This window comes from Engraulis encrasicolus, chromosome 8, assembly GCF_034702125.1.
Source record: "Engraulis encrasicolus isolate BLACKSEA-1 chromosome 8, IST_EnEncr_1.0, whole genome shotgun sequence".
NCBI lineage: Eukaryota > Metazoa > Chordata > Actinopteri > Clupeiformes > Engraulidae > Engraulis > Engraulis encrasicolus.
The window spans coordinates 41,608,369-41,635,193 of NC_085864.1; the positions used below are offsets into that span (position 1 = coordinate 41,608,369).

The 26,825-nt window shown below is 44.5% G+C and overlaps 1 protein-coding gene across 1 annotated transcript; it reads right to left on the reverse strand.

The window, feature by feature from the left end:
- Positions 1-8,522: 8,522 nt before the first annotated feature.
- grk7b (G protein-coupled receptor kinase 7b) lies at positions 8,523-26,416 on the reverse strand. Its single transcript, XM_063204628.1, has 6 exons — positions 25,811-26,416; positions 25,213-25,335; positions 23,824-24,138; positions 17,926-18,197; positions 9,345-9,350; positions 8,523-8,856 (listed from the first exon to the last, which is right to left on the reverse strand). Exons 1-6 carry the CDS (start codon positions 26,414-26,416, stop codon positions 8,523-8,525), a joined length of 1,656 nt encoding a protein of 551 aa, XP_063060698.1.
- Positions 26,417-26,825: the final 409 nt, after the last annotated feature.

The window sequence follows — 26,825 nt, forward strand, 5'->3', positions numbered from 1 at the left end:
GATGACACCAAGGGGGGTGTTTGCTCAAAACAGGCTGAGAACCACTGATGTACGCAATGCAGAATTTCCAACCCTATTAAACGTTTTCATTATTGGCATATAGATGCCATCCTTTAAAGAGCATTGACGGTCCATGACTTGCTATGAAGTTCATCAAATATTTAAAAAGTGGCAAGATTCCACTTAACCCTTGTTGCACCAATATATGCAGTAAAACATTAAGTGTTAATTCAACACTGACAGGGTTTATTTAACATCTTCTTAGAGTGTATTTGATCCCGGCTTACTCTCTAATTGTTGAATTAACACTGCCTTTTTTTTACTTTGTTAGCACTGGCTGGTGGGAACTTGAAGACATTCCCACAAAGTGCTCCCCAGATCTAAATCTTCCCCAAGGTGAACGTGCACATACACAAATACGGTGGGCCACAGACTACTGCTTAGTCTGAATGGTAGTCCCTGAGCCAGAGCTGGTTGAAAACCCCTGCTTTAAAAAGACAGACCTGAACTCTCCTGACTGAAGTGTGAGCTTGATACTTAATGGAGGCATGGAGAGACTTCCCTGGCAAGCCAAGAAGGTGGTTTCCCCTGGCAAGAAACAATCACTTGGTGCATGAATAACCCTTTTCTTCCATTGACAATTCAATAGGTAGCTTACACAGTTAATTTTGCGGTGTTGGTTCAACACTTGAAGAGTTCATTTATGCCCAAATGAGGTCAAATCAACCCTCAAAGAGTTGAATGAACACTGCAGAATTTGCTGTGTACCCCTCAAGCTCCATAGATGCATGCTGGACCTTTGGTAAATCAAAAAAAAAAAATAATAATAATAATAACCAAATGTCTCAGCTCGAATGTGCCTTTTGTTCCTTGTCTTTTCAGCTCAAAAAAGTGGTCAGGGATTTTGTTTTGGCCATGATTTCAACTGGAGAGTCATCATAACAAACCAACTGGTGCAGAAGCGTCTGTCTGCCTGCCTGGCAGGGGCCACCGGGAGCTTTGGCTGGACCCAAGACAGTCATAAAAAAGTGCCCCCCATTCCAATGCAATGATGATCCAATTCTAGGTGCCTCTCTCCCTGGGCCCGCGACAATTGACCTGTTTGTCCCCCTCTGTTAGCTTCCTTGCTGCCTGGCCCTGGCAGTCGCTGACACAGATTCCATCTCACCAGGATCATCCAAAAACCATAAACCTCTCTCTCTCTCACTCACACATACACCATACACACACACACACGCGCGCGCGAGCACACACGCACGCGAGCACGCGCGCACGCGCACACACACACACACACACACACACACACACACACACACACACACACACACACACACACACACACACACACACACACACACACACACACACACACGCACGCAGGCGCACGCGCGCACACACACACACACACACACACATTCTCTCTCTCTCTCTCTCACTCTCACTCACACACACACACACACACACACACACACACACACACACACACACACACACACACACACACACACACACACACACACACACACACACACACACACACACACACACACACACACACACACACACACACACACACACAATTTTCAGCTGTACGGAAACTTAAGTGTGACTGTGGTGACAGCATCTGACCCGCAATAAGCGCCCTGTTCTGTTCGGGATGGACTAACAGACCACACATTCATTCCAATTCTGGCATTTATGTAAATATGAGGCTGAAAAGTGTCCATCTCCATAATCCAACTATTTTTGAGTGGTGTTTGTCTCCCTCTGTTGGCTGAAATAGGTATGACATGAGTGAGCGGCAGAGCTCATAATAGACTCACAGCAGCTCATCCTCTTACTCAGCATGACTTATGCAGAGTTAGGGCCGCAGAAAGTCCCTGCTGCCTGCCTATGTAGAAGGCAACATACATAAGGAAGCGCCTGTGTAGTAAATGTGAATACCCTAGTAAGCTTTCAACCAGCTTTCAACAATACCCAGATTACTTTCTATATTCAGTCATATTTGCACACAGGCACACTTAAAGGGACACTGTGTGAGATTATTAGTTGTTTATTTCCAGAATTCATGGTGCCCATTCACTAATGTTACCTGTTTCATGAATACTTACCAGCAGCATCAAATTCTAAGTATTCATTATGAAAAATTAGAAAAAAAAACCTGGAAAAATTGCACTTTTCATACATGAAAAGGGGGATCTTCTCCATGATCCACCATTTTGAATTTCCAAAAATTGCCATGTTTAATTGCAAAAATGAATATTTGTTTATTACTTAGTAAACTTTCATGTAAATATCAAATTTGGCAATAGGCAGCCCAGCTTCAATGAGCAGCATAGCAGCAGTACCTTTTTTGACCATTTCCTGCACAGTGTCCCTTTAACAGAGAGCATGTATGGTTAATATGCTTATTTGTTTGAAGGCAAAGTGTGTATTCATGACACATCAGTCAGCATAATCATTCATATATTTTTTTTATTTTTCCACAATTGCACCGCCTCAAGACAAGTCAAATACAAGACAAGCAAAAAAGCAAAGAGCACATTATACAATGAAAAATGTGATAAACCACAGCGTAAAAAAATAAATACTGTTTTTTTTCCAAGAAAAGCAAGCAGATATACATAATGGCAGACATTAATTGACATATAGCAGCGTATTTACGTCATACATAACAAAAAATGCAGAGTTAACTTAACACTTATAGAGTCCATTTAACACAACATTTCGTCCCAGAACACTCTCTAAGTGTTGAATTAACACTGCATTGTATACTGTGTGGATGAGTACTGCATCAATAGAAACAAATACAATGAGTAGGAAGGAACTGATTGACTGACTGAGTTCCAGAGCTTGTGTTTCCTATTACAATGGCCAAATTCCATGCCCCAACCCAGTTTGTTTTTGTCATTCTAGCGATATTTACTGTATTCTATTGCCATGGTATGTAGGCTATGCATGATATTATTGTTGTCTTGTATGAATTTCCCTAATGTGATAATGTGACAGCTATGCGAGACTTACTAAACGTACTAACCAAAGAACATTAATTGGACGGTAGCTGTCTGCCACCTGACACAAAGCCACTGTTGGTGCAAATTTTCCCAAAGAAGACAAAAAAAAACCACATAAAGAAAATAATGAAGCAAATTATCAATGCAAATGAAAACAAAACACAACTAAGCCATTTTCATGTTGCTTTCTGGCATAGCTTCTTCACATCCACACCTGTTGGCTACTGTCTGTGTGGAGGGTGCTGAGGCTTTACTCCCATCTGACCAGTGAGCACGGGTCAAGGGAAGCAGACAATGTGCTTATATATAGTACAGCAATGGTTCACTCACATCAATATACGTTTTAACTGAGACCTATAGGCACCAAACAGCGGTAAGGATTATAGGGTGACTAAGGTTAGTGAAAATGTTATGTTCTCAAAGTGCAGTGTTGTTTCAACACTGAGAGTGTGGGGCCAACACCATGGGTGTTAACATCAGCTCTCTAAGTGTTGAACTGACACTGGGGAATTTGCTGTGCTCCATGGATATGGTTCATGACTATACAGAATTGATGGTAACAGCTCACATGCGGTAATATTTTTTCAGCAAAGGCATTGAATAGCTATATACAGGTAAATCTCACGATTGGTAGTTTCTCTGTCTATTTTGGTGAATTGCACTTCATATGCACCTACCTCTATTTCCATAGACAACCTATAATCATAAGTCTATATTTACAGTGTGCCACAAAACAGGAAATCACTTAATCTCGCATTTTCAACTTAATCTCAAAGTGTGATATTGAAAAAGGCAGGTAGGGTGAGTCTAAAGTTGAAGACAAATGCTGACTATTAGCTCTCTACTGACACTGTTTGGTGAGTCACAGGTACTGCAGTCTCCTTTTATCTGCAACGTTAAACTGGGATCTCGCTGAGCAGATTAAGATCAGGAAAAAGAAAGAAGGCTAAGACGAGGATCACAAACGAATCCCTGTGCTTAAACATGTTTCACCTGTCATACGTTAGCCTTACAAAATAAAAAAAGAACATTTCCACAACTCAATATTAAACAAAGAAGCCAAGACATACAGACCCACATATTACATAAAAGGCAAGGTTGTGGAAGCATACAGAGATCTTGTGCCAAGATAAAATACTTGTGTTTCTTCACTCCCTCTGCACCACTCTAAATGTAAGAGCAACTCAGACTTGGTAGTCTATACTGCAAAATACACGGCAATGCTTAAAATCCTCTACCACTGGTGTGCAACAATGGTAGGTTATACTGCAACAGTTGCTTTGTGGCAATCAACAGAGGTGGCTAATGGAAATAGGAAATCACTTACTGTGCGCATTTAAAAAATATCATAGCTGAAAGCATTTCCATGTTCTGGTAACAGATCAATTAATTTGCTTGACATGAAAAATGTCAGTACACCATTAGAAATGGGTGGGACGTTAACATGCTTATGGAATGAGTCCTTCATTTCTACTTCAGTGAAGACATGTGTGCAGAGTGCAGACATTTTTCAAAGCTTTTTGAATCACCCCGTGTGACAGATGTCAGGATGATGTAAGCTGATAAATTGGTAAATTGATTTTAAAAAGGGAGCTCATTATCCAATCAGCGACAGATGGACTCATAAGAACAGATGGCACATCAGTAAAGATGGATCAGTTCTACCTGTGAGCCTGCTCTTCTAAATGGCTGAGGAACTGTGCAAGCTGATAGGCCAGCTGATAGGTCAGTGCATTGCTCTAACAAATCCATGAGATGGTCTCGCACTACTGCAAGCCAGGATGTTTCACCTCTAGTCAAAAGGTAGCCAGGCCATGCCCTCGTAGTGACACAACACCTTCGTAGTTGCTTCTAGTCAGGTCAAGAGTCAATGCAAGTACTTTCTGAGTTTTCCGCAAATATGGGAACTCCTCGCACTTTGTTGGGAAGCAAACAATCACTACCAAACCAAGGGAGGCGATTTGGGAAATGCTGCTCGGGAAATGTTAATTGTTATGCTATTGGTCAGACCAAGTCTCGAAGAGATTTGAAAATCGATGATAATCAGGCTAGTCAAAAGGCGCATTGGCTATCGTACGTGTTGAGGTGGAAGGGAAGGCAGAAGGTCTGGGCCACCATGCTGGGCTTCACAGAAACCCTCAGAGAAAGGTGACCAGACCTCAAAGATAGACACTGGGGAAAATGTTCCCAAAGTTTCCTTAGGAATCACAACCAGGGAGGGATACTTCTACAGTCAATATTGTTAAAACAAGCTAGAACTTCACTTGAAACATGAGGGACAAAGTGGGTTGCGTTGCATCCGGGACAGACCATCAACTTTAGGGAATGTACCACAGAAGAAGGAAAAAAACAGGTAGAGTAAAATCTGGTCACCTCCTACCACAAAACAGTGGGCGGGACTTGTACTTCTCATTCCTGCCAAACATGCAGGAGGTTAGTACTACCTTGGAGACATTCACAGAACCCAGGGCAATATCCACGGCATTTTTTGTTAGGAATTCATAATTTTAAAAGCAATATCGTTCAAATGGACTGCATTTATATAGCACCTTTCTACTCTACTTCGAGCACTCAAAGCGCTTTACATTCACCCATTCACACACTGGTGGCAGTGGCTGCCACGCAGGGTACCACCCTGCCACCAGGAGCAACTTGGGGTTAAGTATCGTGCTCAAGGACACATTGATGGGGTCAGACAGAGCGGGGCTCGAACCTGCAACCTTCTGGTTGCCGAACGGCTCCTCTACCACCAGAGCCACCTCAACCCCTAGCAGCTTTGATTGAAACCATTGTGACATTTTTTTTAATTTTTTTTTCACAAAGCATTAGGAGCTGTCCCAAGACATCAGGGTCTACCCTCAGAAAACACAGGGCAACATCTGGTCACCCTACATACTTGTGCATTTTCACTGGGGACAGACCATCAAGCATTGAAAAGCTTGTAACATCAGTGACAGAACGGGACTTTTCCTGTGTATTTTTTTTTTTATCTGGGACTGTCCTCGGAAATTTGGGTTTGCCCGCTGGGGAAAAAAATCAGGCAACATCCGGTCATCCTTATATGCCTCAAAACAGTACGCAGGTCTGTTTGTGTGCCAAAACATTTAAGGGGTAACATTTTCTACATATAATGTTATAAGTCTGTCACCTGAAAAAAAATTGGGGCAACATCCGATCACCGTCATATCTCAAAACAGCAAACAGGACTTTGCCTGTCCCAAGACAAACATCTGCTTGCGTCTATTGTTGAACAGGAACAAACAAACATCAAAGACTGTCCCGTACTATCTACAAAAATCAAGGTCGACTCAATAAAAACTGGGGACTCCTCCTGGTCATCAGATGTCATATGGTATACCCAGTGATAGGTAAGGTAGAAGCTACAACCCAGTGCCACATATTCCAAATGACCTGGTTTTGCCTGTCATGTCGAATACTGAATAATTGGACAGGTAAAATCAAGTACAAACAGAAAAGGTTGACTGAGCGCTCTTGTTCTCCAACTTAGTAAACTCCAAACTATGGGTGCTCTTGAAGTAAGAAGACTAAAGTCCTTTCATTTAGAGCGTGTTGGCACTAGGGGCCGACTTCAGGCAACTCCACAGGCCAACAAGGATTGTCCTTAGTATAAAAACCCTTTATTAATCCATGGGCATTGTTACAAAGATAAAACCGCCAACCGGTTTCAACCCGCACTGGGTCTTCATCAGGGCGTAAACAGAGCTCTTCGTAAAGGGTTTTTATACTAAGGACAATCCTTGTCGGCCTGTGGAGTTGCCTGAAGTCGGCCCTAGTGACAACACGCTCTAGGTGAAATCAAGTCTTTTGGAATATGTGGTGTGGAGTACCGCTTCTGAATTCAGATTGCCCATCCCTGAGACTGTCCCCATACTGTCCACAAACATAAAGGTCTGTCCAATAGACTCCTGCCTGGCCACCCCACATTGTACACTATACCTCAAATCAGCATGCAAGACTTGGGTCGTCGCAGAAAAAATGGGAACCAGGGCTTTTTCCAGGATTTTTTAGTATGAGGGAGCAAGGGGGGGTGCGCGATTTTTAAAAAAAACGAAGGTAAAATGGGGCTTTTTGAGACTATCTGAGAGGGACATTTTTTACTTTTGAGGACATCCTAAAAGTACAATGTTTAGGGGCCTATGAAATCCGTTTTAATTTTTCTCAAATTCCGTTTTATTTTGTCTCAAATTCCATTTTTTCTGATTTATTTTTTGCCAAATCTGATTTTTTTTACATTTTTGAACTTATTTTCCCCTTTCACCCCCCCAACAAAATTTCTTAGTTATTTAGTTCAAACTGGTGGGTGGACAGAATGGTAGGTAGAGAAAAGAAAAGTAAAATTACCTACTAGCTTTTTGTAATATCAGCCCTCAAAATATTCCAGGTAATAAGGTAGCTGAAATGTACATGCGCATATATTCTATTAAATGCACGTGACGCACCCAACTAGAAGGCGAATTCACTTCTGGTGCATTGAAGTTGGACTCGGGCGAAGTTGGACTCGGGCTGCATCAGGTTTTCTCGAATAAGTTTGGCTATATTGCAACGTGCAGCTACATTAGAGACATTTTTGGTCACGTTATATGTAGGCATTAAATAAATAGCCTCGCAAAGTCCCTACCGTCTACCGTTTCACACAAAGACGGCCGTTTTCTTCTGATGATGACTTGACCCTTTTTCAAAGTTGCTGCTAACTTTTAGTCACTATGCTCCGTGGCCAACAAAGTCAACAAGACATGATCAAAGCATTGCCTGAACAGTTTTTATTTTACAGCGGTCACGTCTGTTGTAACAAACTCCAAACTCGTGCCTCGTGTCGGATGATTCCATTGTTTATTAAAGTGCAGTGGAGAGCCGCCCGTCTTTTCTGTGTCGCATCGCATAGTCTTGGTAACAGACGGACAGGACAACGAGTTTAAGCCTGACCTGTTCTACTAGGCAAAATTTGTGTGCTGTTGAGTTTTAAGATTTCTTCGATGCTCTGACGGCCAGTGTTAGGACGCAGGAGACCATCGGAAACGATGCTTGGGAGAGAGATGCGTTCACTGTCAACATGCGCTGACATGGATCATGGATAGAACTTTTGCGCATCACCTCGCGTGGGCCAGATATGATATCGTGGCCATATTTTGTGTTTGAAATGTCTTTTAGACTGATAAATGATGACGAAAATAATGGATTTTTTATTTTACCATAAGAAATGAGCAAATTCCGTGCAATTCCGCGTTTATAACCAAATTCCGTTTTAATGTAGGTTCTACTTAAAAAAAAAAAAAAAAAAAAAAAAAAAAAAAAAAAAAAACATGAGGGCGCATCCACGGAGTATGAGGGCGTGGCGCCCTTATTTCCCCGTTCAGAAAAAGCCCTGGGAACATCTGGTTTGCTTCTGATTTTTCAACAGGAACTGATGAATATCAAGGATTATCAACATAATGTCCAAAAATAGAAACTGAATCCCCGTGGCCCATCATCTCTGATGTGATGTATACCTCAAGACAGGACGCAGGACTTGGACTTCTTCTCGTCCCCCGTCAGCGGGATGGGTTCCACCCTGCTGGGGTCGTTGAGCTCCTCGAAGAGGCCGCTGTCCATCATCTCCTGCTGGAAGGGGATGGACACGGCGCCCGTGCTGAACTCCTTGTAGAACTTGTGGTCGGCCGCGTCCAGCTGCACGCCCCTGACCTCCGAGAAGTCGCGGATGTCGCCCGTGTCCTTGGCGTAGACCACGTTGGGCCGCGGCGTCCACGGCGGCTCCATCAGGCCGGCCTCCAGCCGGGGGAAGTTGATGGACTTGAACCACTCGTGCTTGCGCGGGTCCTCGCCACTGAGACAGACATGGGGAAGAGGGAGACACATACAGTATGTTGTTACGGCAACGCACAGATACTGTATGTTAGATGCACAGAAAGAGAAGGCCCACTTGTAGGCACAGCAAGATAAGGAAAAGATAGACAGGAAAAGATAGACATGAACACAGAAGTACCGTATGTGAGACACAGAAAGCAAAACTCACATGTATTGTGCGCGCATACACCCTTCATAGATATTTAGCTGCCTTAAGCAGTCCTATTCCAAAAGATCTGAACTGAGACAAAGAACTGAAACTAAGAATCCTGTTGGAAGGGAGATATCTCAGATATTCCCAGATGCTTTTCTACGTTGCTATTTCGACACGACAAGCCCATTCTCCCACACATCTCCTACTGTAATGAGGTTTAGTGACAACAGAGTGGGGCAGCCATGGTCTAACGGTCTAACGGTTAGGGAGTTGGTCTTTCAATCTGGGGGTTGTAGGTTCGAATCCCACCTGACCTCTCCCTACACCTGCATCCATGGCTGAAGTGCCCTTGAGCAAGGCACCTAACCCCACATTGCTCCAGGGTAGCCTGTTACCAATACCCTGAAATATAGTAACTGTAAGTCGCTCTGAATAAAAGCGTCAGCTAAATGAAATGTAATGTAATGTAATGTAATGTAACAGAGGCCTAGTCATCTGCCTGTCCGCCACTTGATAGAGGCTGCTGTACTGCACTCCACCTAATGCCACCTCCTAATTTGACGCGAAGAGCAGTGATGTGACACACTGAGTCAATCAGCAGATCGAATAAAATGCATAAAATTAGATAAATTAAATTTGTGCAGAGCCTCTGTTAAAGTGATGGTTCGGAGTAGATTCACCCTAATGCCATTTGAACCGTGCCATCCATCCAGTAGTCCACCTGAAGGTAGAAGTCTATCTTGGGGCGAACATTGGCCGAGTTACCGAGTTATTCTAAAATAGCTTAGTACAAGCGCTAATGGAACTTGGCAGTACCTCCAAACTTACCACACTAAAATCATATGCCATGACACCCAACTTCTACAGTAGTACAACTATGGTCTGTACTCACAAATCGATGCATTTGGAAGTTTGAACATAGTCCAGGAGTTCATTATTATCAACACAGGCCGAATAGCTTGTCTGCTTATACAGCTGGGTCATGGTTACTTCCGTCATCTGAGATAGAGGAGCCCGTAAAAGTCCTCAACAAAGTTCCAGACGAGAGTATTACTATTTTCAGTGAATTGTGATGAAAGATTATATTTTCAAGGCAGCACTTAAAGGGGTATGCCACTATTTTGGGGCTTAATACAGTTAAAATCGTTGGCTGGGGTTTATAAAGGTGGTAAAGTATCTTATTTTTCATGTTAAGCGTTGTCTTGCTTTAAGACAAGTTAAAAGAGGGACACTTTACCACCTTTATAAACCCTGGCCAATGATTTTAACTGTATTAAGCCCCAAAATAGTGGCATACCCCTTTAAAAGATATTTCAAATGTTACCTACTATCAATTAGACACGGATTCTAGTTATCAATACTGATGCTGAATTTTCATTGTGCATATTATGAGTTTCGTTGAGGACTTTTACAGGCTCCTCCCAGATGACGGAAGTGACTGGTAGATTTTAAAATCTACCTGCCGCAGTGACTGGTGGGGAGAAAAAAGTTCCACCCTTGACACATACACACACATACACACACACACACACACACACACACACACACACACACACACACACACACACACACACACACACACACACACACACACACACACACAGCTTTCCTTCTCTGTTCACCTCCACCATCATTCACCCCCTTCCCCTTCCCCATCCCCACCCCCACCACTCTCGTCAGGCCAGGCTAAAAAGAGCTCCTCTGTAAATCCCTCTGTAGAGCTGGTTGTGGAAAGCTTGCCTGCATGCACAAGCACAGCCAGGTCATCTGAGGACCCCTTATCTATTAGACTACTCTACTTTTAGTAGTAGTTCAGGGGCGATTTTAGCTTTTGATCTTTAGGGGGGCCTGGCCCCTGGTGCTGACAGTGGTACCTGACAGAGGTACCTGACAGAGCAAGCGTTCCATTTCTATTTCAGATTTGAGATTTCGTTTTCAAAAGGCTTTCAATTTTAAATAACAGTTCACTCAATGAAGGACTACCCACAAGACATGACATTACATTTCCCCCCACGAAATCTAACTTACATTAGGCTACCTACATAGGTAATCCTTGTGATTGGTAGCCTACTGTGTGTCATATACACACCCTAATGGTTGTCATAGTTCTTATGTGATTGAGAGGAAAGAAAAAGAGAGAGGGAAATATTATAATACAGTAGGCCTATAGGAAGTATTATACAGAGTTAGTGTTGTCACGATACCAATATTTTGGTACTGGTATCGGTATCAATATGTATTTCGGTACTTTTCGGTACTTCGGTAAAAAACCTTTCTATGTCCTGTAATGCAATATCTTTCCAGCTCCTGGTACAAATCACACCAATCTCAATAAGTTATAACACGGTCATAATAGTCTACTCTGCACTGAAACAGTAGCATTTTTTTTAATAATCCCATCCAAATCATTTTGTTAAAATGACACTAAATACAAAAACATGAGTGGATATCTATTTGGATAACACACATCACATCATAGTAAGTTACTTTTAATTCAAATGTGATATGGACTGTTAGTGAATGTGCAGTGAATTATTTCTCACTCATTTTCTTGTTTTCACTGCTGGTACATTTTAACCAAAACCCCAACTCAATATTACAGGAGCCACTACTTGCTGTTCCCCAGCACTTCAGGGGTTAATCTGAAACTCGAGCTGATCCAATCAGAAGCGCCCCTCTCTCTCTCGCTCACCCACCCACTCACTCCCACACACGCAGCAGCAGGATCAAAAGCCCCCTCTTCTCTCTGTCTCACTCCGTATATATTATAAATGAGCTAGTTGTCTCGTACAGGGGCGAGTTTAGGCTATTTTTAGTGGGGCCACGGCCCCACCGTGACTTGGCTCGGCCCCACTAGCTCAGGAGCCTTTTAAAATATTATTTGTGAATTGTATCGGGAATTAATGCAATTGCGCAGTCGCTTTGCCCCTGCGCAATATTCTGCTGCGACTGCCCCGTCTGGCAACCCTGTGTATGAACTTCAAGAAAGGTCTTGTGACGAGTCTGCCACACCTCTTCCGATTGGTTTGCATCTTCATGCAACTGTTTGCCGCCAGAGTTGTGTTCAGTTATGATTTTTGCGAAAGTAGTTTCTGGATTTATCATGCAGCCGAGGCAGAACCCAAATCTGCGCATATTCTTGTGATGAGAAGGTATGATGCACACTACACTACACGCAATAAAGTGGTGTAGGCTGCTGTGTGCAGACTATGATAGCATTGGTGTCATCATAACTGACATAATTTTGTAAGCTGGTATGGTAAAAAAAGTGTTGCGATGAAAGGCCATTAAAATCGTCCATTATTAGGTTGTGGATATCCGTGAAACATGCTTAACATAGGTAGCAGTGGCTAAGATTTTGTCAGGTGGTGCCTTGCGACGCACAGCCTACTTTCACTTTCGCCAGTGTTATGGGGCTCTCTGTTGACCACTTCATGCAAGGTGAGTCAGTCAGAATCACTAAAGCTTGAGGTAGCAAGATAACGGAAAGGGGAGTCAAATACAGATGGAATACAATGCGTAATCAACCTAGGCCTGAGGTAACCATGCCGTTTCTTTGCAAATGTATCAGAAAAAAAAAATCAGAGTACAAATGATGAGGACATAGTGCTAAATAGGGGTTGTTACTACTAATAGCCTACGCCATCATCAGGACAGTCAACATTATATATCTGCCTGGCAGCGTTTAGAAGTTGTGACTGGAGGGAATGAAACATGCTTCAGCCTTGGAATGGCGAACAGCAGGCAAATCTCTGCTGAAATTAGGCCTATATTACGGCGAGTCACCATTACATTGATAGTCGAGGTTCGCCCATATGCAGGGGAGGTTTATGTTTTGGTGATGCTGTAATTGTGATGTGAGAATGCGGGCTATCCAACTTCTCACTTAGCCTACTGATTTTGATGATTGGGAACTGTGTGAAGTTTATTGTTAGACAGCTGCTGCTTATAAACTCCACACTTTTATTTGTAACTTTAACTTACAGTTGGGATAGTATCGTGCTGTACTGTATGCAGAATTTGCATTAGTGACATTATGTTTGATTGCTTTGTGAACACATCCTGTAAAATTGCGTCTTTGGTTGTAGCAAGTTAGCTAAACATGCCAGGTTACGAGACAACTAGCTCATTTATAATATATACGGAGTGAGACAGAGAGAAGAGGGGGCTTTTGATCCTGCTGCTGCGTGTGTGGGAGTGAGTGGGTGGGTGAGCGAGAGAGAGAGGGGCGCTTCTGATTGGATCAGCTCGAGTTTCAGATTAACCCCTGAAGTGCTGGGGAACAGCAAGTAGTGGCTCCTGTAATATTGAGTTGGGGTTTTGGTTAAAATGTACCAGCAGTGAAAACAAGAAAATGAGTGAGAAATAATTCACTGCACATTCACTAACAGTCCATATCACATTTGAATTAAAAGTAACTTACTATGATGTGATGTGTGTTATCCAAATAGATATCCACTCATGTTTTTGTATTTAGTGTCATTTTAACAAAATGATTTGGATGGGATTATTAAAAAAAATGCTACTGTTTCAGTGCAGAGTAGACTATTATGACCGTGTTATAACTTATTGAGATTGGTGTGATTTGTACCAGGAGCTGGAAAGATATTGCATTACAGGACATAGAAAGGTTTTTTTACCGAAGTACCGAAAAGTACCGAAATACATATTGATACCGATACCAGTACCAAAATATTGGTATCGTGACAACACTAACTCTGTATAATACTTCCTATAGGCCTACTGTATTATAATATTTCCCTCTCTCTTTTTCTTTCCTCTCAATCACATAAGAACTATGACAACCATTAGGGTGTGTATATGACACACAGTAGGCTACCAATCACAAGGATTACCTATGTAGGTAGCCTAATGTAAGTTAGATTTCGTGGGGGGAAATGTAATGTCATGTCTTGTGGGTAGTCCTTCATTGAGTGAACTGTTATTTAAAATTGAAAGCCTTTTGAAAACGAAATCTCAAATCTGAAATAGAAATGGAACGCTTGCTCTGTCAGGTACCTCTGTCAGGTACCACTGTCAGCACCAGGGGCCAGGCCCCCCTAAAGATCAAAAGCTAAAATCGCCCCTGGTCTCGTAACCTGGCATGTTTAGCTAACTTGCTACAACCAAAGACGCAATTTTACAGGATGTGTTCACAAAGCAATCAAACATAATGTCACTAATGCAAATTCTGCATACAGTACAGCACGATACTATCCCAACTGTAAGTTAAAGTTACAAATAAAAGTGCTTAGCAATCGCTAACGCTAACCGCTATTCAGTGTGGAGTTTATAAGCAGCAGCTGTCTAACAATAAACTTCACACAGTTCCCAATCATCAAAATCAGTAGGCTAAGTGAGAAGTTGGATAGCCCGCATTCTCACATCACAATTACAGCATCACCAAAACATAAACCTCCCCTGCATATGGGCGAACCTCGACTATCAATGTAATGGTGACTCGCCGTAATATAGGCCTAATTTCAGCAGAGATTTGCCTGCTGTTCGCCATTCCAAGGCTGAAGCATGTTTCATTCCCTCCAGTCACAACTTCTAAACGCTGCCAGGCAGATATATAATGTTGACTGTCCTGATGATGGCGTAGGCTATTAGTAGTAACAACCCCTATTTAGCACTATGTCCTCATCATTTGTACTCTGATTTTTTTTTTTCTGATACATTTGCAAAGAAACGGCATGGTTACCTCAGGCCTAGGTTGATTACGCATTGTATTCCATCTGTATTTGACTCCCCTTTCCGTTATCTTGCTACCTCAAGCTTTAGTGATTCTGACTGACTCACCTTGCATGAAGTGGTCAACAGAGAGCCCCATAACACTGGCGAAAGTGAAAGTAGGCTGTGCGTCGCAAGGCACCACCTGACAAAATCTTAGCCACTGCTACCTATGTTAAGCATGTTTCACGGATATCCACAACCTAATAATGGACGATTTTAATGGCCTTTCATCGCAACACTTTTTTACCATACCAGCTTACAAAATTATGTCAGTTATGATGACACCAATGCTATCATAGTCTGCACACAGTAGCCTACACCACTTTATTGTGTGTAGTGTAGTGTGCATCATACCTTCTCATCACAAGAATATGCGCAGATTTGGGTTCTGCCTCGGCTGCATGATAAATCCAGAAACTACTTTCGCAAAAATCATAACTGAACACAACTCTGGCGGCAAACAGTTGCATGAAGATGCAAACCAATCGGAAGAGGTGTGGCAGACTCGTCACAAGACCTTTCTTGAAGTTCATACACAGGGTTGCCAGACGGGGCAGTCGCAGCAGAATATTGCGCAGGGGCAAAGCGACTGCGCAATTGCATTAATTCCCGATACAATTCACAAATAATATTTTAAAAGGCTCCTGAGCTAGTGGGGCCGAGCCAAGTCACGGTGGGGCCGTGGCCCCACTAAAAATAGCCTAAACTCGCCCCTGGTAGTAGTACAGTGTGACCAAGTGACAAAAGGTGATAGACGGCGTGATAGGCGCACAGATAAAGCAGTACACAGTATTTCTGTTGCTTTCCTGAGTCTTCTTACTACCTGTGGCCATTCACCTGATGGTCAACGGTAAAGCGAGCCTCACCCTTACCCCTAATTCCTGTCTTATCCTGACCTTTTCTCTGTTTAGTAAACGATGGTCATAACTCGCCACGTTGAGTAGCTTGACGCCGTTTAAGTGGTGAGCTAATCGGTTATGAAGCTAAACATACACACAGACCATACAAATCCCCCGGGTGTCAGAAGTGGGATAGCTACCGTGAGGCCATCGGAAGCGTACCCATTGTGTGTGAGCCGTAATTCCATGTGCAGGACACCCAAGATTGGTGACCCCGGTGCGAGGGACCCAAGTGATGGGTGAAGCATTGATGATGGGGCACACTGAATGGGAGAAGCATGATGGGCAGTTGCGTGAGGGACACCATGAGTGTGTGAAGCGCACGGGTGCGCTTCCCGAAGGGGAAGGCAGTGTGATGGAGTGACCATCACTAGGGTTGTGGGTGTGTTCTGACTGTCACGCCAACGAGCCTGGCTCTTTGGTGTAGCAGGCAGAGCCCAAGTTTACAATCCCAGTAGGCCCAGGTTCGAGTCCCGACTGGGCAACTCTACTCCCCTGCGCTACAAAGGGTACAGCTCTGATTGACATGGACTACAATCTGGTGTAAAAGTAATGTTCTAATTCTCAAACAAACCAAATATACATGCAAAAAAATAAACACATGCACTACAGTTCTACGTATATTGTTGCTTTGCAATTCCGGGTGTCTCTTAGACACTTGTCTCAAATGGAATAGTGAGGTTGTAGGCTATGTGTTTTCTACTTAAAGGGACACTGTGTGAGATTTTTAGTTGTTAATTTCCAGAATTCATTCATGCCCATTCAAAAATGTTACTTTTTTCATGAATACTTACCACCACCATCAAATTCTAAGTATTCATTATGACTGGAAAAATTGCATGAAAAGGGGGATCTTCTCCATGGTCCGCCATTTTGAATTTCCAAAAATAGCCATTTTTAGCTGCAAAAATGACTGTATTTGGACCATACTAGAAAATATTTGTTTATTACTTAGTAAACTTTCATGTAAAGATCAAATTTGGCAATAGGCAGCCCAGTTTCAATGAGCAGCATAGTTGCAGTACCTTTTTTGACCATTTCCTGCACAGTGTCCCTTTAAATAAAAGACCTAACTTTTTTCAAATGTGGGTTTTTGGCCAGCAATATTCTCTTACCAGTACTGTGCATCGGCTGTAAATTTCATACCGGTACTAGATACTTTCTCCCCTGACTACAATACACAACATGAAGTCTTGGGGCCACCTGAGATGTTCTCTTCATTACGGTAAAGTGCAGTACATGTCATTTAGGTAACAGTATTATCCAGGGTGATTTACAGTGAATTACGTACCCGGGTATGTATAGTACGTACGCTACAGTAATCAAAATTACAATCCTCTGACTCCAACAGAGGGGGTCAACAGAGGTAACAGAGCCTGTCAACTTTAAACCTTCTCTCTATGAGCATTGGCAAGAGTTGCTGTAGCAAACATAAACCATTTTCATGGGTATTTACAACACATTTCCGTTTTGGTGATGTTTTTATGCTAACTTTAGAGGCCATTTCAGTAGTCATTGGCTGGCTTTGCCGCTGCTTCGTCCAGGACCATGGTTGGCGTTGGTATGGGGTCTGCTGTGGCCCTGGAAGATTCTATGGCTTCCTGGTTAGGTACAGTAGAATGGAATGCTAATAGACTAAAATGCTGAAAGAAAATAATTTTGGGACTCCATCCAAACCAACCATAGCATAGCCATCTATGGGCCCTTATGAAGTGCTGGGTTCCTTGAGATAACATGTTGGTGCACACACAATAAAGAAATGCCCACAGATTACAATATTATAATTCCGTCTACATAACTACAACTTTTAGCTCTTGCATGACCTACTATATAACACCTACTTCGGATACAAGGGCACAGAATTCAGAAAATGCTAATTTCCCCTTTCCTGGTGAACCAGAAGCTATGTGTTGACGCCCAGGGCGGGGGCTGGGCTACACAAACCAGGCTACTGGTTCACCAGGAAAAATTTCCCCTTTCCCAAAGCCATCAAAAGCCTTAAGAAGTGTCAACACAAAAAGAAGTGTGACAAATAAAAATCTTGTATCTTGAATGTTACTTGCATCATTTCCTGACCCTGCACCATCTCTCTCTCCCAACCACTTCCTGTTGCATCTTCGCTATAACTATCAAAGTCATAAAAAGCCCAAAAAATGAAATGAATGTATAGACAAATTACAAATTATCCCAAATCTTTGTTACACAGCAGAGAGAATCTTGAATTTTACCCAAAAATGTTTTTAAATCTCTACATCCTTACTTGCTCCCGAGGCGCCGGCTGACTTTCTTCTTGAGCAGCTGCTCGATGATGCTGCGGGTGGGCGCGTCGAAGTTGCGGTGGGTGAACTTGACGTCGTCCTCGAAGGTGCGGCGCGTCACCTCGTCCTTCTGCACCTTCTCCTTGAAGTCCTTGAAGGGCAGGCGGCCCGCCACCATCTCGTAGATACTGCAGCCCAGCGCCCACCAGTCCACAGACATGCTGTACGGGTCCTGACGCAGGAGCTCGGGCGCCATGTAGCCACTGGTGCCAGCCTAGAGAGAGGAGAGAGAGAGAGAGAGGGAGAGAGGAGAGAGAGAGAGAGAGAGAGAGAGAGAAAGGATTTAGAGTTCAGAGTTTACTTCTTAAAAAAAACAAAAAACAGAAAGGACCGAAATTGCAGCAATAACTTGGTGTTATTGCTCGGGGCTCATGACTCTGGGGCTAGTGTTATGTCTCGGGCACCCATGTAGCTACAGGCGCCAGTCTTCAGAGAGAGAGACAGGGGGGTAGACAGATACAGCGGCAGAAGTCATCATCCACCACAGATGAAGAAAGAGAGAGATGGAGATAGAGACAGAGTGTGTGTGTGTGTGTGTGTGAGAGAGAGAGAGAGAGAGAGAGAGAGAGAGAGAGAGAGAGAGAGAGAGAGTACTGTAGATGCTGCAGCAGCCCAGTACCCACCAGTCCACCGATAAGCGGTATAGAGAGTGAGAGATGGGAGCAGAGAGCGAGAATGAGTGACAGACAGACAGACAGACTGGCAGACAGACAGAGCTGGGGACAGACAGACAGACAGACAGACAGACAGACATAGAATCATTGAAAGGGGTAGTAGTAAGAAAGGAAAGAGAGAAATAGTCGCAGACAATTCAGCCTCGGAGAAATATATATGTAGATCGAGGCAAGGGGTCTTTTCAGCACCAAAAGAGGGGGCATGGTGGCTGTTTGGGTACTTGATCTGCCTCTACCCCTCGCTGACAGTGCATATCCCCCAACTGAAGGGCGAGTCTAAACCAGCCTCAAGTCACATACACACACACACACACACACACGCATGCACGCACGCACGCAGGCACGCACACACACACACACACACACACACACACACACACACACACACACACACACACACACACACACACACACACACACACACACACACACACACACAGAGTAGCCTATAACTGTGCACTCACTGTAGACAAACTCACACCGAGAGGTGAGCTGACCTGACCTCTGGGATAAGGTGAATCTCAGGGTAGATCTTAAGACTGTACACATGCATGTTTGTTTACTGATAAGCGCGAGGTGAGGCCAGCCCACCCGGGGTGCTCTCCTCTCAGCAGATTGGGGTCCTGCTGAGGCTGATGCAGTGGCAGGCAGGCGGAGAGTAGAGTAGAGTAGCCTACGGATGAGGGCCCTGATTTGGGTAATGCCCAGATTAGCATTAGTGCACGCTATGCTAGCTGAGCGGAGCGTCATGCCCCGACAACCACAGCACACTCACAAATGGTACGTACATACAAGGGCAGAAGGGCACACAGGTACATGACACAGACACACACGCATGGACGCATACACACACTGTACACAATGTACTGTACTGTGTAGGGCTGTAACATCGAATACGATACGCATTCACGATACTTTATTGTGAAGCAAGAAGGCAGTAGGCCCTATTGTGATATGCCCTTTCAAAGTTCTGTTACCATTCAGTCCAGAAAACAGATCAGTATCATTTTTCTTTTCTACCTTTTTTTAAATGATCAGTAGCCTCTTGTAACCTATTTAACCTATACACGATCATCAAAAAGAATTTAAAAATCGTAGGATGTATCGAACCATAGGTCAAAAATCGTAATATGAACCGAATCGTGAGTTGACTCCAATGCATTTTACCATACTAGCATTCCAAACTAGTGAATGCTAAACTGTGCCCTGACCAAAACAATTCCTTACTCTAACCTGTCAGTAAACAAAAATGGTTTTTGCACTTTTAGTTTTTTCATCAACAACAAAACATATTAAATGGCTGTGAGGACCGACCAAAATGTCCTCAAAACCACAAATGTCCTCACAGCAAACGTGAAATGTCAGGTTTTGGTCCTCACAAGAGTGGTATAAGTACACACACCCGCACACACACACACACACACACACACACACACACACACACACTTGTGCATCACCCACACACACACACACACACACACACTGCCTCAGCAGATGTACAGTCACCCGACCCCCATATGACCCTAGCAGCATATTAATGGGATTAAGCGATGGGAATGACACCAATGACAAACACAGCCTGACCTCATGTCACCCCTGCTAACCTCTTGGCCTGACTCTGTCATGCAGCCAGAGAAGCCGACAGGTGGAGGACAAAGAGATCAGTTGTACCGAGCACAGATAGAGAGGGGGGGTCTAGAATTGGCTCCTCATTACACCGTATGCATTGGGTGAGGGGGCCCTTTCAGGTGACCTTGTCCCGGGTCTAGCCAAAGCTGTCAGCGGCCCTGCATACGGCAACTGTATCTTCTTTTATCCTTTCATGGCACAACATTTGTCACCTCAGTGTTTCTCATTGCCGTCATATTGCATTTTGGGCACTTAGGGCACTTTACCATGTGAGTATGATGGAGTGATCACTAGGGTTGTGGATGTGTTCTGACTGTCACACCAACGAGCCTTGCTCTTTGGTGTAGCGGTCAGATTCCCGGTTGACTACCCCAGAAGGTCTGGGTTCGAGTCCCAACTGGGCAACTCTACTCCCCTTCGCTACAGTGAGAGTTTTGCAGTTAAACTTATTCACACCCCAAGCCTCACACCCCCTTCAATTCTTCTCATCAGTGTTTCACCTGCTGTTCCTCATCAGTGCTTCAGTTTACAAAGCTTGGCTTGTACTCTTTCCACTGGCATGACTATGAGCCTGTCGTGGCCTCTTCGTGCAAATGGGCCCACTGGCCAGAGGCGTATCTTGTAACCAGGCTAGGCAGGCAACCGCTTGGGGCCCCAAAGCCCTTATGCTAAATAACATTCTCACACTTTACTACAACAGTGGCAATTTTGTTTCAAATGATCATTCCTTTGAATTTTTCGCTTGGGGCCCCACCTGACCCTAGAATCGCCTCTGCCGCTGGCCCATCATCGACTTTCAAATCTCTGTTCGAGACTTGGTCTGACCAAGTGCATAACAGTTAACATTTCCAAAATGGCATGGTTGACCTGCCTCCCTCGGTGTGCTACTGGTCGAGGCCAGAAAAGGCTGTGTCTAAGTTTGAAATCAAATATATTCTTAGTCCCAGAACGTCTATGCTTAAATCACATCACTGCCTTGAACACGCCTCTACCCAGGGCCGTTGGAGCTGCTAAAAGTTGATTGGTTCCGGACAAAGAAGGTAGAGTTTCCCATTTTTAAAAAGTTCAGAAACTATATTTGCATTGCTCCTGGCCTAACTAGAAGCAACTGCGAAGATGTTGTGTCAATAGCAGGTCGTAGCCTGGCTATGGTGTCTGGCCTATTCACTCACTGCTGAAAAGACTCAACTACATCAAAGCAACACTGCTTTGCCATTACCAAGAGCCATAAGTAACAGATAAAGACTTAGTCACTACACAGGGCTTTTTCTGAACAGGGAAATAGGGGCGCTCCACCCTCATACCTCCACGGGTGCTCCCTCATACTTTTTAAAATATATATATATTTGAGCGCCCCTAGTAAATTTCTCAACCACGGGGGGGACACCCCCCTTCACCACCCCGCAACCTGCCATGATGCTCCCTCATGCCAAAAAATCCTAGAAAAAGCCCTGCATGTTATTACATTATTACATTATTTTGGTGACAGTAAGGTTATTTCATAGGCTCTGCACAAAGGGGTTAGCGCACGGTTAAACACAAAAGTGGATCTGTGACTTTGGACGCACACAACTTAGCACTGCCCAACAGATCCAATTGAGTTACTGGGTCTGTGCAATAGTTTAGCGAATAGCTTAGCTGCCATTGGCCCAATGACATTGGGGGGTGCATTGGCAGGCTTAAAGGGGTATGCCACTATTTTGGGGCTTAATACAGTTAAAATCATTGGGATCTGTGTAGCATGCTACAATGCTACACGGATCCATTGACTTTCACTAGCTTAGCGACATATTCCCTCGTCTCAAAGCAAGACAATGCTTAACATGAAAAATAAGACACTTCACCACCTTTATAAACCCCAGCCAACGATTTTAACTGTATTAAGCCCCAAAATAGTGGCATACCCCTTTAAGCTGAAGTCAAGGGGGCATTTGCTCAAAAAAGGTTGAGAACCACGGGCTCAACCAAACAGGTTTGGGGGTGTAGGTAACTGCCCAATCAATCACAGTATATGTGCCAAGGCTGCAAATGCGCGCACAATTTCGCTGGCAGTTTAGAGGACAGTGAGGGAGGAACAGGAAGTTGAAAACGTTATAGATAGACAAAAGTATGGCAATTACGTGCATTTAGCCACTGCAAATTTAGCCGTTTACAACTTTGGGTGCTCAGATAATTAATGTACAACATCCAAAATCCCGAAATCTGGGTTTTACATACAGAACGTATATCAAGGGGCGCTTTAGTGTTCGATCCATTACTACTTGCTGCTAGCCAGGCTACACCCTCTTAGTGACGCAACACCTTCGGCGTTGCTACTAGTCAGGTCAAGAGCAATGCAAGTACTTTCTGAGCTCCGGAGAACTTGGGAACTCCACCCAGTTTGTCAGGAAGCAATCAACCTTGAGCAGCTCCAACGGTCCTGGGTAGAGGTGTGTCAAAGCGGAGACTTGGTGGTTTAAGCAGAGACGTTGTATTGGGACTACGAACATTTTTGTTTTAAACTTCGGCCTTTTCTGGCCTCGAACAGCAGCAACCAAGGGAGGTGGGCCAACCATGTCGTTTGAGAAAAGTTAATTGTTATGGTCTAGGTCAGAACAAGTCTCAAAGAGATTTGAAAGTCGATGATAATTAGACTAACTTGCTTCTGTCCTGTGTCCATTTAATCTCTGCTGACTACACAAGCAGATTACCAGACCCAGTTACACACCTTTGTTTTACACTCCTGAAACAGCACAGTACAATTAGAGTGTGTTGCTGGCCAAGTCTATTTGTGTCTGACACACTGTAGACGGCACACACACACACACCACAGGAATAGCAACAGCATTTAAAAAGCTATTTTCCAAACGCAATAAAATGTATTTAAATACAATTCATATTAATCTTTTTTTAAATTCAGATTTTAAAAAAAAAATCTATGTCTTTTACACGAGGATGATAGCGAGATGATAACGACAAAATATTTTAGCGAAAGTGTCTTTCGTTTGCACGGCAACCACACAGTCGGGGTGTAGTGTGATGTAAAGATGTACGTGAACACGTTTTGCTTTTTTTCCGAAGCAACCCGAGTCATCTTCAAAACCCTATACTTTGAAAGAAGTCCTCAGATTTTTTGGTGTGTTTTTTTGTGTGCCATGTAAACCAAAGGCACTTCTGATAAAATATTTTGTAATTTTCCCTCGCAATTGTCCTTGTGTAAATGGCACCTTGAATGTGATTAGACCCAGATGGTCAGCTGCATGGCCAGCCACAGGTCCAAGAGCCCCCCCACACACACACACACACACCACATGCCTCTCTCTCTCTCTCTCTCTCTCTCTCTCTTTCACACACACACACACACACACACACACACACACAGACACACACACACACACACACACAATCACACACACACACACCACATGCCTCTCTATCTCTCTATCTCTCTCTCTCTCTCTCTCTTTCACACACACACACACACACACACACACACACACACACACACACACACACACACACACACACACACACACACACACACACACATCCACCCACCTTCTGGTTGATCGCCACCTCCTGCCGCAGCTGCACGGCCAGCCCCAGGTCGGAGAGGCGACACTGGCCGCGGCTGTCCAGCAGCACGTTCTCCGGCTTCATGTCGCGGTACACGATGTCCATGGAGTGCAGGTGCAGCAGGCCGCAGGTGATCTGCGCCGTGTAGTAGACGATGCGCTCGGGGTCGATGCCGCGCTCGCCCATGTCGTAGATGTGATACTTGAGGTCGCCGCCCGTCATCAGGGTCATGACGAGGCACAGGTGCACCGGCGTGTCGTAGGCGTAGGCCAGGTTGACCAGGAACGGGCTGTTGACCTTTAAGGTGACATGAGATCAGGTAATAAACATGTTACTCAGCAATAGTTTAAAAAAACTCCCGCACACTGACCATTTCTTTAATAAACGACGTTTCGGTACTAGACCTTCATCAGGCAATCACTGTCAGTTGCAGTACACCCGCCCGCACTTCCTGTGTTACAGGAAGTTATCTTTTGACATGGCTCCAGTCATGAATTCAGGTGTAGCAGAGGGCGCGCTCAACTTCTAGAGTAAAATAAATAACTTGTGGTGGGCGAAAAACTACAAACTTAAAAAGAGGAGAAAATCCGCACTCACAGGCTGAGTCTCATTATTTATTTATTACTCTAAATACCACTATGTCCATAAGCAGATGCGTTTCGGCCCTTAAGCACGCACTGATGATGGCTTAGCGGACGAAACGCGCCTGCTTATGGGCATGGTGGTATTTGACTCAGCCGGTGAGTGCAGATTTTTCTCCTCTTCCAGTCATGAATAACCATTAACACAGACATTAAACAGGGCAAGACAAGACATAACAAGATATAACACAACAATACAAGACATGACCAAATCTCACATCACAAGACACAAGACAAGAGAAGATGAGACGCATGACTCAAGACAAAACAAGACATGAAAAGACACAAGACAAGACAAGACGACATGACGAGATGTAAGATGGCAAGATTTAAAGAAACAAGGCACCTTATAAAAAGTGAATCACAAAAAAGAAACAAGGCAAGACATGATAGGACAAGATGTAACAAGACAAACAAAAATAGATAACAAGATACAAGACATGACAAGATATGAGATGACAAGATAAAACGACACAAGACAAGACATGACGGGACAAGACATAAGACAAACTACAAGACATAACAAGACACAAGACAAGACAAGATGTAAGATGAAAAGATGTAACGACACAAGACATGACGAGATGAGACAAGACAAGACGTAACACGACAAACTACAAGACATAACAAGACACAAGACAAGACAAGACGAAACAAGACAAGATATAACAAAACATGACAAGCTGTTACAAGAACAGGCAAGACCATGTATGTTGGGCATGCTGCTGACCTTCTCCAGGATCTGCTTCTCCAGCAGGGCCAGCCGCTCGCCTCCCTTGCTCTTCAGCCGCCGCTTGTCCAGCTTCTTGCAGGCGTACATCTGGCCCGTGCACTTCACCTGCACTGCACACACCTGAGGGGGGGGATGGGAGAGGAGGAGAGGACAGGACAGGACAGGGGAGGAAAGGAGAGATGGAGGAGAGAAGAGATGAGAGATGGAGAGGTTGAAGACATGAGAGGAGGAGGAGGAGGGGTGATGGGGAGGAGAGGACAGGGCAAGACAGAAGAGCAGAGGAGGACAGGAACACACAGGACAGTAGAGGACAGGGGGGAGAGATGGGGAGAAGAGGAGTGGAAAAGAATCAGTGATGGTTAACTGATGGTTGATGGTTAAATATGTTTGTATAATTTCATAGTATTGCATCAGTTCTCTGCTCTGTAGGTCATCTTACTATACTTTGTCGCAACAATAAAGACTTATACTTCCCTCAAACGATTCTACGTATCATGTGTTTTTCCCAACGGATGTGAATATGTTCAAATTGCTTTTTACTTGCATTCTAAACCAACTGCTGTACTACTAAGTACTACCTGTGTAAATAGCCTACCTCTCCAAAGCCTCCTTTGCCCAGAGTCCTGAACTCGTAGAAGTACCTCTCGCTGATGGGCTGCTTCTCAAACTGCTTCCACTGCAGGAACTTGTCGAAGTACGGGCTGTTCTGGTACTCGGTGAAGGGCTTGCCCCTCAGGAACTCCTTGGTGGCGTCCCTCACCTGGCACTTCATGATCTCCTGGAAGTTCCTGGCAGTGACGGCCTGGCACCTCTCCGCCAGCTCGCCTGTCAGGAAGGACAGGAAGCTGTCCGAGTCCGGCTTGCAGAACCGGTTGATGATGTTCTGCTGGGCTTCGTCCTTGGTTCCGTCCTCCTCCGCCAGGTCCCAGTAGGCCAGCTCTTCCAGGAACTCCGCGGCGGCCGCGTACTCCGGAGCAGCGGACTGCTCGAGGAACCTCCGGAAGAACGTCCTGCCGATGGGCTGCCGTACGCACAGGAAATCAAAGTCGGCGCCCACGCAGAACCGGGCGGCAGTGCACTGCTCGGGCTTGGGGAGGGCCTGGCTGCGCCGTCTCCGCCGCATGTCCTTGTCCAGGCCGGCCTGCGCTTTCAGGTAGGCCGTGTTGGCCACCAGGTTCTCCAGACCCCCCATGTCACACATGGCTGCGACCGGGAGAGGGGAGGTTTTAAGTGGCAACTGCGCACAGAAGGCAGAGGAGTGAAGATGAAGAGAGGCCTCTCCACTGGCCTCTCTTCAGTGCTTCAGTGCTGACTCCAGCCTTAAGTGGTGGACGTACCTATACGGTTGTCGTTGGGATGGCTTGTACATCCATCCTGTTTGGCATCTCTTCTGAGTCCTGGATGCATCTGGGAGCAACTGGGAGTGGACACCTAGTGTAGGAGACAAACTCTCTCTCCTTCTCACTCTCTCTCTCTCTTGCCCTCTGCTACTCATGTAATCAGTCAACTGGAATTACCAGCAGCGTGAGGCGGGATTTACTTAAGTAAGTGTCCTGGGTACTTATTTGTGGACACAGAGCATAGAAAGGAACTTGCACACGTTCTAGTGT